This window comes from Dermacentor silvarum, chromosome 5, assembly GCF_013339745.2.
Source record: "Dermacentor silvarum isolate Dsil-2018 chromosome 5, BIME_Dsil_1.4, whole genome shotgun sequence".
In the NCBI taxonomy this organism is placed as follows: domain Eukaryota; kingdom Metazoa; phylum Arthropoda; class Arachnida; order Ixodida; family Ixodidae; genus Dermacentor; species Dermacentor silvarum.
This window is the reverse complement of record NC_051158.1, coordinates 33,638,199-33,650,635: the sequence shown is the minus strand read 5'-3', so window position 1 is coordinate 33,650,635 and position 12,437 is coordinate 33,638,199. Positions and strand designations below refer to the sequence as shown.

Sequence of the window (12,437 nt, the reverse complement as noted above, 5' to 3'; positions counted from 1 at the left end):
GAGGGCTCCGGATTAATTTTGACCAGCTGGGGTTCTTTATTGGGCACTACAACGCAAGCACACGGGCGTTTTTGGATTTCGCCTCCATTGAAATGCGGCCGCCGCGGCCAGGATTCGATCCCGCGATCTCGTGCTCAGCAGTGCAACACCTGAGCTGACTGAGCCACCACGGCGGGCTACAGGTGTTGCTCTAGCCGTATAAAACGCGGGTTTATCGTGAGCAGAAACGGTGAATTTCGGTAAATGAGAAAGAGTACTATCATCATCATCATCACTGACAGAAGCACCCCCCCCCCCCCCCCCCTCAGAAAAAACCTGGATCCGCCCCTGCACCGAGACACGTGACACCAGAAACAAACACACACGAAGGCACAAACACAGCCACGCGCACACGTACCCGCATGTACCTGCACAGACGCACGCACACAAGCCGACACAAACGCGGCTACACACGTACACGCTCGGACGCACACAAATCGACGCACACATACAAACTGTGCATGCCACAAGCACAGCAGCACGTTCGACGCGCGGACTCCGCAGGCGTTCGTAGTTTCGGTATGTTTCACCAGTTTCACCTCACAGCTTCTCCGGCGTCTCCGTGTCTGCGTCCCCGGGACTTTGGCGCCGGTCTGTCGCTGGTCTCGCTCAGTGTCCCGGATGAGAGATAGAGAGGGTTCCGCGGGCGGCGAGCAGGCCGTGTGCAAACGTTCTCTGGGTTTTGTAGACAGTCGTTTTTCGCGTTGTTCGTCGAGCGAGCTGATCGCTGGTAATCAATCGGTGTGAGTGAGAAAAGAAGCGGCCGTTTCGCGGAGGCTTCACTGAGGCGCAAGCTCGCAAGCGCTTCGTCGTCGTTTGTACACGGCTGACCTTGTGGGTGAGTAACGTTTTTCGCCCCCTCTGCTTTACAGCGATATTCCTCAAAATACTATATGTCTTTTAGCGCCCTCGTAGTTCACGAAATGATGCGCCTGTTTTACGTCGCTAGATTAATTTTTCGACACTCGTTTGCGGTTGTAGACGATTTATTCGGTAATCTTTTAAGAACTCTGCTGTGAAACGGTTTGGTTGCGCTTTATTGTCGGGCGCGATATCGCCCGTACGCGTAAATTAGGAGAAATACTTTTCAGTGCGTCTCGACACTGTAACATTGAACGACGTATAGGAGATGGAGCAAAGTAAACGGTGAAAACGAATATGATTTTGTGTAGTGCAGCAAGGAATGATGCTAAAAGGCACTTTATGTACCACAGGAAATCAGTGAAGGAATGCACTGTGCATTAAAATAAATGCCTCGTGTCTTATGATTAACTTAATAAACGTAATGAAACTCTCAGGGTATCGTATTAACTAAAGTTGTGTTTGGCAAAGCTCGTAACATTTAACTGACAAAGTGAAATCTCGATTGGCGAGTAGACCTACAGGCTTTTACTGCTGGTTTCTGTTACCAATGAAGTATTAGTGCGGAATGATCACGCAAACATATCATAGCCAATATGTAATACTGGTATCAGTGTGTGAACAGTACGGGGTTTTGAGTGCTCCCAATAGGTGCGACGCCGTTCTTCTGCGTTGCGTTTCGGAGAGCTCCGTGTCCCTCGCCTCTCAGCCTGGACGGATGGCAGCGGGCCATAAAATATGCTTCACCTTGCACTCGGCCGCGCAACGCTTGAAAGAGCGGAGCTGGGCGATCGTAGCCCAGCATTTTCCGGAAGTGGGCGCGAACTTTTCATCTTATTATTCCTGATGACGATCATTTCTTTTCGCGCGTCTCGGACTTACGGCCGTCACTGTACGTTGCATAGCGCAGCTTGCAACACTGACACCGCGTTCCAATGCCGACACCGCGTTCCAGGAGACGCGCGCCGTGAATGCGTCTCTCTCTCTCTCTCTCTAAACCTCTTCACCTCGCAAGCACGAGCGTACGAACAAGCCAGCCGCCGTGCACGAACAAGACGACGCTCGAACGCAATCATGTGGATCGCATAAATGCATGTTCGGCAAGCGTGGCTGTATAGCGTAGTGGTTACGACGCTCGCTTTGGGACCGGGGGTACGCGGGTTCTAATCTCTGCAAGAAAGTTTTAGGGGCGAAGCTCCTTAAAGCGGCACCCGTTCGTCCCTCGTCGTAGTAGTAGCGTGTAACCAGTCTGAGAAAAATGAGAAAAAAATTTCCGAAGTTGTGTCCGTAGCGCGGAATCGAACCAGGGACCCCTCGCTTCCGAGCGCGCGGCGTTAGCCCACTACGCCACGAAGCACACATAGACACAAGCACCACGATGGCAATAAATACCCAACATTAACGAAAGGCCGCGTTTCTAGCGCGTTTCTAACGCGTTTGTGCTAGCGCGTTACGGCCCGTGTAAGAAGCTGGTGTAAGACGCTGTGGCCTCTCCGCCTTACCTTCAACGCGTTTCGAACGCGCTGCCCAAGGCGGTGGCAAGTCAAGTTCAAGTCGAGGAGCGTTTATGAATACGGTGGGTATACTCTCTCAGCAGTCATGTGATGGCGTCGGCAAACGCGGTGCACGTTCCGGCATGTGTAAATGGCTGCGTAAGACGCTGTGGCCGCTCCCCCTTACTAGAGAGTACTGCACGTCTCTAACGCGTTTGTGCTAGCGTCCCCTTAAGCGGGAGATCCGATGATTCCCCCTGGAGCTTCGCCCACTCATCATCATTCACCCCGTGGATATGCTGTGATTTTTTTCTTTCGTGGTAGTTTCTTGATACCACATATTACGCTTTCACTTTCACCTGGCTGTCGTACCACCCACGGGAAGGACGACGAGCTTCCCACATTTACCCCGTTTACATGGATGCGATGCGCTAGAAAGTTGTTACGATGTGACGTGCCGGCTCTGTATTGATGTAAACGCGGCTAACGCGCTACTTGAGAACGCTGGCGCGTCGCATTACTCGTGACGCGCTAGTAAATGTGATGTGGCACTTTCGCATTATGTCGCATTGATGTAAACGCGGCTGTTGGCTGGCTTTCTGGCATTATTATGGCCTTCCTTGCGTGCGCTCTCGATTCGCTCGCGCGCAAGACGGGGGGCCACATAGGCGTTGGAGATAAAGCCCCTTTAGTTGGAGAGTGCATACGCGATCCCTATGCCGGCGAAGGCCCCTTTGTCCGTTGTTGCCAGCCGATGGTTACTTCATCTTGTTTGGTTCCCGGCCTCGGCTGGTGCGCGCGCTCTTCCGTCGTCTCCATATCACGAGGCAGCGGCTTCCCCATGTCTGTTCTTCCCTTTCTTTTTCTCTTTTCATTTTTTACGCACTGGCCGACCAATAGGCGGTCTCTCTAGACTGGGTTATTTGTCCTTAACGCGATAGCGGTAAGGGCCCAGTGTCGCAGAAAATCCGGCTTCGGCAACCGGCGTCGGCGTGCGATGCGGGTGGCGGAGAAAATCATCCCCAACCAACCCCATCCGCAGGCCCTCCACGTGGTGCAAGGTTTTTGGTGAACAAAAAATTGAATTTCTCACAGTGAAATCCGTCAGAAGAATGTTGAAGTACGACTTTACCATTCGGCGTCGGATTCGCCGTCGGATTGTTTACCAATCGGCGGCGGATTGTAATTTGAATTTACGAGAAAACCTAATTCTGCTACGAGGAAACTAAACAGAAACCCCTTTTCCAGCATTTCTACCAGACCTGCGCGCGTCGGGACAATAGCAAACAATCCATAAATAATAAAAAAGGCTCTAGGGCCTTCACATTTTAATATAAGACCACATAGATTGCCCCTGGAAAAACGTCTTTCCAGCAATGCATTTCTGTTTAAAGGTGAAGCCGACTTTAAGGGGATCGGTGTAAGCTTGGTCTTTGTAAGCTGGCTTTCCCACGTTCAATGTTGCAGTAAATGAAGCCTACATGCCGTATGCGAACGGGTCCCGATAACACTATCGCGTTCTACTCTTAAAGGCGAAGCTTAAGCGTTCTCCACTTTTTTCTCCGGTGCGGTGCGCCGTTAGCGGCTACCGGCGAACAATTTGGTCTTGTGTTGTGTAGCAGTTAGGTTCAGATTCTGTCCTGTTAAACTACAGTGCCTAGAATATACTTATATTATAGGCACTTTTAACAGCGAAGCTGTTTAAGCCAGCCGTAGTTTGTGGTTCGTATCAAGAAACTGCCGCGCCGTAGTCATAGTAACCAGACGCACGCGGTATCCTCCTCGCCAGCTTCTCCCTTCCCGACTACCGTCTTTGTCTCCGTGGCGCGCTGAGCCAGGAGAAAAAAAAAAGGCGAAAGCTTGCACTAGGCCGCGCAAAGCTCAAGATTCAGCGAAGCTGGCCGATTGATATCGAGTGGCTAGCCTCCAACGCGGTTGGCGTCGTCAAGCAACAGCGTTCTTGGCACTGTGCCAACCTCTGTTAGCCTGCCTGCGTTTGTGGCATGCCAGGAACGCTGTCGCTCGTAGGCGCCGACGCGTCCAGCGCTATTTACGCGAAATGTCGCGAAAGGTAAGGCACCTCCGAAAATGATCGATCGAGGATACCTTCCTACATGCGCTGTTAAGTTAAACCAAGACCTAGCAGCAACCTTGTTAATACCTAGCAGTAGCAGCCAGTAAAACTTTAGGATCGACAGTTTCGCTGTGCCTAAGCTTTGCACGACCGAATGCAAATTTTCCCGCGTTTTTGTTCTTACCGGAGAGTAACGCCTATGGTCTCCATTGCTGCGTGTGCGGTGTCGCCTACCCTTAGCTGGTACCGGCGGGGCAGGGCGCCCTGTATGCAAGACGGCTCTTGCTGTTCGACCCGTGGTGGTAGTTTAGTGGCGCGCCGTGGTCGTCTTGCGCTGGAGTTTAAGGTACAGTAGCGGCGCCTGGTGGCGACGAGAAAAGTTATCTGGGTAGTACCAGCTTAGGTAGTATTGAGCCCTGGCTGTGGCGAAGCGCATTTCTAGCTCGAGTTTCACGTCGATTCGCACTTTTTTCTGCCCTGTTGCGAGTGCGAAAAGGCTGGTCACTTCTCACAGACCACGCTTCGAGCTGGACGCAGCCTAGTTTAACGAAACCGGGCTCTCCGTGCGCCGTGGGACGTAATCCTGGAAGCGGAAGGAATCGGCGACGCCGATCCGGAGAGACCCAGCTCGATCACCCTCGAAAAAGCGTCACCGTCGTTACTGCTCGTCGTGAGCTGCCACAAGCAAGAAGGCCTGAACCCCAACATCAGATTCTACCGTTTTCTTTCAAGGCCTCACGAAGCGGAGCGTCGGGCGCGCTAGATAACTTCGCTACCCCACTACGAGTAGCACAGGTTTGAGAGTTAAATGTGCTCATCCTTGACCTCAAGCCAGCACGTAGCGCAAGTAAGCCAGTATTGATTACACCACATCGATGTTCGAGCGCTGTCATTAAAAGGTACATCAAGCGAGCAGCGCACGAGCTCGCGCTGCAGCGCGATTCGCACGTGCGTTACTGCGAGCTCATATGCATTGCATCAGTTATTCATCAGTTGCTGAAGGGACAGATGGCCGCTATTACAGAGCAGGCATAACTAATTGTCTACAGGCATGCAGTCAACAAAGATTGCAGGAGGCCCGCCGTTTCGCGGCATGCTGAAAGACCGCTGCCGTTTTGGCGCGTACGATCGTGCGCTCGAGCAGTTGGTACATCGCGGCATGCTGAAAGACCGCTGCCGTCGCGGCGCGTACCGTCGTGCGCTTGAGTAGTTTCGTACGCATGATGTCTGCTTATGGATGCTGTGAATTCATTTATAGCAAACATTTCCTCACCTTTGTGCGTCTGAACCTAGCAGCGTGGAAACCTTACCTAAGTTCAACTTCGTACGCGACTCGCTTCAGTTGCGATTGACACCGCGCTAAAACTTCGCCGCTTATTTCTTGAAGGGCGTACATGTATTCGACGTTGTATAATTTCTTGCCTTTACGCAGCGTGCCACACCTGGCTTTAAAGAACGCAGAGATCGAAAAGATCAACATCATGATAAGGAAGGCAATCAAAGTCGCCCTGGGACTCCCCCCCATGGCGTCTACTACACGTCTCCTTAAGATGGGCGTCCACAACACGTGGCAAGAGCTCGCTGAAGCGCACAAGAACAGCCAACTGGAACGACTCAAGCTTACACCCACCGGGAGATCAGTACTCCGACACCTGAACTACAGTGAGACGTACGTCGCAGACACGGATAAGAAAGAACGAATCCCATCGGACGTTCGAGAGTCCCTCTGCATTGCACCCATCCCGCGCAACATGCATCCCATATACCACAATAGTAGAAGGCAAGCTAGAGCCAACGCGCTCAAACGAAGATTCAAGCAAGACCCAGACGCCCGCTACACCGACGCGGCCAAGTATCCGCATCGAAACGCGTACGCTCTCAGCGTCGTTGACTCCCGAGGCCGCGAGTTAGCATCGGCAACCGTCAAGGCACGCAACCCGGAAACGGCGGAAGAAGCGGCAATCGCTCTCGCCACCACCACATGCACAGACGCAGCAGTCATTTTCACCGACTCTCAGGCCGCCTGTAGAAATTTCTCGAGGGGCCGCATCTTGGCTGATGCACTCAAGTTACTACAACGACGTAGCACTCCACTCCCGTACACCTGCGTAACGTGGGTACACGGACACGAGGGACTAGAGGGGAACGAAGCGGCCCACGCCGCTGCCCGCGAGCACGTCAGCCGGGCTCCCCTCGCCCCACACGCCCTCCAACCGGCGGCGGAAGAGGTGGAAGCCGTACCCAACAACTATTCGGCGATATTGCAACACTACAGGCTCGAGCGCCGCGTGTACCCTCCACCGCACCCAAACCTCGGCAAAGAAGAAAGCGTGGTCCTCAGACGCCTACAAAGTAATACCTACACTCACGGAACTATAATGCACCGCCTGTACCCGACGCTCCACAGCTACCTCTGCCCACTCTGCAACGTTCCCGACACCCTGGAACACTTGCTCTTGGAATGCCCGTGGCATGAAGATAGCGAAATGCAGCCGCAAATGGACGCTAACCGAGCACCACAAGCAAACGAAGACCACTTATTCGAAACGTGGGAGGCCAACTCGCCCTCGGGGACCTGGAAGACCAACGACAACTCGTCGCCAGGGCCAAGAGGGCAGCCGAAGCCAGAGGGTTCCTGGACTAAGGAACCTTCCCACCTCAGGGTGATACCGGGCCTCGCTCGGGACACTGTTTCACTAATAAACGTTTCTCTCTCTCTCTCTCACCCATACACGTCTCCAGAAAGGATGAATGCTAGAACGCCCCTGTATATTTCTCAAATCGAAGTATTTCGCGCCGAGACAAAACGGACCGTAATGAAAAAAATGTAACACTACCACAGACGAATTGATACCTCCTTACAATAATTTATATCAGGAAAATTCAGCAGTTGCCGTGCTTTTCTCCGTAAATTGGACCAAAATAAATGCAGTAACAGAAAAAAAAATACTTGCCTTCAGTGCATCCAGAAGATCCTGGCGGCAATGCTTGCTCGTACGCAGACAAAAAAAAAAAAAAAAAAATGCGCACGCAGTAATACCGCGCGCTCTGCTTTCTGCCGCGGTCTAAAACCCCTTGATGTAGGAAAGTACCGCCACTCTTTGTAATCTGCCGCCGGCGCGCGACCTCCTCGCCCCTCGCCAGTGACAGCGGTCCAAGTGATTGTGCCATCTCGCGGAAGCCGGGCGCGCGACGCGATGTTTGTATTTTTGCGGGGGAGCGTGGCGATTGGGACGGCCGGAGAGAAACGCGCGCGCGCCGCCATCTCGGAGGCCATGGTAGTGCAAAGTCCGACTCCCTTGCTAAGTTGCCTAAGCAGCTAGCGAGTGCGAAACAAAGATTTAACTTAATTTTGGTTCATATTGCGAATGTTTTGCGCATTTAACACCCAGAATGAGAGCTATGAATTTCTCCGCTAGTCGGACGCGCCGCCGAACTGCCATAAAGTTCTTGTTGGCTCACTCGTCAGAACGATGGCGAGCACGACGGCAACCGCGACAGCTCCGCGCGCTACGAAGAAACGCCGCAATCGACGCTACTGTTGCGTTGTAAATTGCCATGAACGTGAAGGACTGAACAACAACGTTCAGTTTTACCGATTTCCGTCGCGGTCGTATGAAGTAGAAAGGCGAGAGCGCTGGATACGGGCCGCTCAACGTGTTGGGTAAGCGAATTACTCGCATTCTCCACAACACAGCCGCTCACATGAGAAAGTGGGATAATGTTGTTCTGCTGTAATTGTGTTGCGTAGCCCTGACGGGGGACTATGGCAACCAAGCGAGAACTCAAGAATCTGCAGCCGCCCCTTCGTTGGCAACATAATAAACAAAGTTGTGAACCATCCTGCGTATGTGCCATCGATATTTCTACCTGTTTACACACGTCCGCCTCTACTTGACTCAGCAAGTGGAACGGAGAGATTTGGCAGGTCAGTTTAACCAAACATTTTGGTTCCTTTATGAATTCAAAATCGTGTTCTAGGGCATTGTGGTATCGCGAGCTCATTTCTTGTTTCGGCTTTTCCGATACAACGAGCACGTTTCGCAATGCACTGAGCCCTCTTGACAGTGTTTTTTTTTTTTTTTTTTAATCTGAGCAATAAAGTTGCTGTGGGAGCACTGGATGAGTAGTTGCGAAGTAACGCACGTGTGTAGAAATAAATGTCGCGTTTATTTACATTCATTTGTGCGCGTGTGTTGTTTGAAGCGTCTGCTAATAATTCAAGGGTACTGAGCGGTGCTGTAGCTCCCGCGAGACAGAAAGATGCTTCGCGCAGGCACTGTAGGAAGCTTAGTTTCGTTATGTTCGCAGGCTGTTTGCTGCCTTGAAAAACCTTTTCTGTTTGCTGCCCGAAAAGGGCGTTGGAAGAATTTACTCTCTGTAAATAATTACGACATTAAACATTACGATAAAATGCTTAACCCTTTGAGGGTCGATTTTTTTTTTTTTGCCAAGTGCGACCCCCCAGGGTCGATTTCTTTAATTGCTGATTTAAATTCTTCGAAAGAACCAATTTCGAAAAAAAAATGGTCGCAATTTTTTTAGAGTGACCGTAAAGTGACGAGAAAATCGTTTGTGTTGTAAAATGCACAATGTTTATTCATTATTAAGAACATAAGCGCACTGAAAAGTGTTTGTGTGCGCGTCCGAAAACCGAAACAAGTCTTCGTCTTATCGCCAACAAGGTGCGATAGAGCTTTTGTGGTCTCCAAAAAAGGAAACGCAAAAACGGCAGCATCGTTTGTGTATATACGCGCCTGCCCGGGAACAGATGTAATCGCACCGCAGTGAGCGATAAACAATCGAATAACAAGCGGTCACCCTTTGAGAGATTTGAAACCAGATAGCCATCAGTTTAGCGCGTGCAACAACTAGCGAATGCTAACGCGTGTTCAAACAAATAAATCCCAAAATATCGTTCGCGACCACCTTTAGGTTTGTTTTGCCTTCGGTTGTACACCGCGAACGCGGACACGCACGTATCTCTATTTGCAGTAAATACAAACGGAAGACAACCGTGAAGAAAACATTCGAAGATGCGCGATAACACGCTCGAACGCCCAGCAAGCGAGAGCTGAAGCGACAACGCAAGTGAAAAGGCGAAGGTCGCCAGGCCCATTCGCCCCTGACACTGACCGTAAGCTACATAGCTGACTAATACCCCTGTCACACGGGCACTCGAAAGCCTTTTGAGCAAAAAGACTTCTCCCGAAAAAGAGTTTCACCCGCAGACACACGGCAGGGAGCGATCTCTTTTTCAGAAGCGGTCTTTTCTGGAAGACGAGTTCGCCGATCTCCTTTACGGCCGAAAAGGAGTAGCCTCGGAACCAGTGGGCACGAGCAATTATCATATATTAAACAAAATAATCGAATGCGTAATTTTCTGTCGCCTAGGCTCATCATAAAAATAATTTTGTGTATCGCAGAAGGTGTAGTAAACCCAGTAATGCTCATTTTCTTCTGTACTCTCGTAAGCAGGGCGAACGGGCTGGGGATGTCGCGTGATGACGCTCTTTAAACTGCTATAATGAATCTTTATATTAACGTTTGTTATGTTAAATTTAATTGAAAAACGTGTAAACAATAAGCTTTCGCTTCATATTTTGAGATAAATAAGTTTTTTTGGCCGATATTGTTTCGAACGCTAGCGCCACGCTTTCGGTAGTGCGTCCAGAAGGAAACACTAAAAGGAGATCGTTGGCGCCGTGTGTCTACTGCGCAACACCTATTCATTCAAAAGTCTTTCAGCTTAGTAAAAGACCGCTTGTGTGAAAGAGTTTTTGCGTGCTCGTGTGACAGAGGTATTAATCGTATATGTACTTCATTGCTTTGACATTATGTACGTACCCAAATTTAACACATTTAGGCGCTAGAGAACGGACGTCGGAGTGCTTGCCTCGACGTCGTACAAGTTCGAGCGCGCCGAAATAACACCTGAAACTTCTGTTACATTGTACACGTACTTCGCTCTGCCCCCTTTCCGAAGCGTGGATGGGCGGAAGAAGCTTTCCAGGTCCTTGATTTTTAGGAAACCGTGCCTCAACACAACCGAAAGAGGGGGGTCCATTGTGGCCTGTGCAGTTTCGCTGGCGGACAGCTCTCTTTGCACTACTCAGTTTGCGCCAAGGCTGCGATGGGGGCGCTGGTGGCGGGTTTTTCCTCAGCGCCGCCTGGGCAGAGTCTGAAGTCTATGGAATTTCTGTGCTCACGAGGGTTTCGACGGGAATTTCGGGTGCAGGCTTCTTTCCTAAGCGTATCACCCCTGAAGGAAGCCGAACGCCAGGCCGAGCGAGGTACGCTTGTGGCCATTTGAACCAGTGGGTGCCCGGCGACCTTAGACAACCGCTGTCAAAACGGTGGTTTCAGCAAGCGCGGCAGCAGCAGTGAGAAAAGGTTCGTGCGATGTATCGCTTACATGGAAACTGAGCGGCGAAAGCACAGCGCATACAAAGGTTGGAACTGTGTGCAGATCGCTTTCAAAATTCCTTGCGCGCGACCGCTCGCAGCCGCGCGAAGTACAAGTGCGCTTTTGCTGGCAGAGTATAAGCCACACCCCTCCCAACCACAATTCCTTCCCACTTTCCTCCTTTCGCGCACGATATTGAATGGGATCGCGCACGATCGCCAGATCCCATTGCGCCGGGTCGCTAAATGCGCAGTTTCTTCCGGGGCACAACGGCGCACCCTCCCCCCTCACTCGCTTCCATCCCCCCACGTCCTTTCGCGCGACAGAGCCGTCCCGTTTGCTCTCCGCCGTGCGCTCCCTCTCGGTGAAAGCGCGCCTACCGCGTGCGCTTTTACTCGCACATACAGCATACGGCGCGCGGCGACGATTTTAAAGCCTTTGGACTTTATACGGAACCTTAGGAAGACGACGACAGCGACGGCAGAAATCCGCTTGGAGTGTCCGTATAATTCATATCACAATAAAAATAAGAGAATCAAATATACATTGTGAGGCCGCTTAAAAATAGGCCCGCTGAAATCGTACGAGGGATTTTGCTCACGCCAACGTCACACGACATGTACTGAGTTCGGTCGGTGATTGGCGGCTGCTCCCTCTCTCTTAGGCGACGTCGCACGTGTTTGCCTCCGCTGGCGGCAACGCGTGGGTCCCGTTTGGTTCGTGGAAAGGGGTCTCTTGGACTCGCATAGTTCACGGACGGCGGGGCGCCCCCCCCCCCCCCTCCTGTCACGCACGTACACAAAGGGGCCAGTAATTACTGCAGGGTGCCAGCTAGACTGGGAACCACCCCATACACCCATAGCAAATTTGTGATCCACCCTGCGTTTCGATTAGGCATGGTCTTTCGATCATCCTATTTGCAAAGGGTGTTACACGCCAATCGTAGAACATCCTTCATCAGAGCCCCCCCCCCTCCCCCCCCCTCCCCGGGCAATGATGCAATCTCGGCGCTGATTGCTGACCTGTCGCCGATTGTTGACGCGTCAACAAACAAGCTCCCTTCAAGGTTACAACGACCACCGGATTCTGCTGACACAGTGGCAACTGTGAAGGCCAGGCTTCCCGGGTCGCTGCAAGCTCACCGTCGTGGAGATGCAGCGAAAGGGGTCAACGTCGAGGAGTCCCTCGGGAACTGCGTCGATTTCAGGCCGGTATTGCCGGTATTTCGTAGCGATGCGTTATGCTTTATTCTATACTAGTCTTATCATCCACCGCTCACGGACGGCTGATCCCATTGATAACGTGAGCGGACCGTCGCTCTGGCCACTGACCAAGCGCGAAAAGGCATTAGCATCGGAAAGGCATCGCTACAAAATACCGGCCCAGGTTGAAAAATTACCACATTGCGCCGTATGCGGGAGCGATCGCGCGACCACGGCCGCTCGACGGCCGCCACGTCGCGCGGCGAAGTATGGGCGGAGCAGTAAAGCGACAGTTGACATTTGCCACCGCTTTTTTAGGGGTGGCGCTACTGCTGCGGACAAGATTTCGCGTCTCGCTTGCA

At 51.8% G+C, this 12,437-nt stretch overlaps 2 protein-coding genes across 2 annotated transcripts in view; both read left to right on the top strand.

The window, feature by feature from the left end:
- The first annotated feature begins 820 nt into the window (after positions 1–820).
- LOC125945593 (uncharacterized) overlaps positions 821–12,437 on the top strand; it is a 51,615-nt gene continuing 39,998 nt past the window's right edge. Inside the window, exon 1 of the mRNA XM_049667685.1 lies at positions 821–877. The gene's annotated coding sequence lies outside the window, so the exon portion shown is untranslated. The remainder of the gene's footprint in view (positions 878–12,437) is intronic.
- LOC125945594 (THAP domain-containing protein 11-like) lies at positions 7,757–8,594 on the top strand. Its single transcript, XM_049667686.1, has 2 exons — positions 7,757–8,131; positions 8,219–8,594. The coding sequence occupies exons 1-2, from the start codon at positions 7,941–7,943 to the stop codon at positions 8,403–8,405; spliced, it is 378 nt and encodes a 125-aa protein (XP_049523643.1). The 5' UTR covers positions 7,757–7,940; the 3' UTR covers positions 8,406–8,594.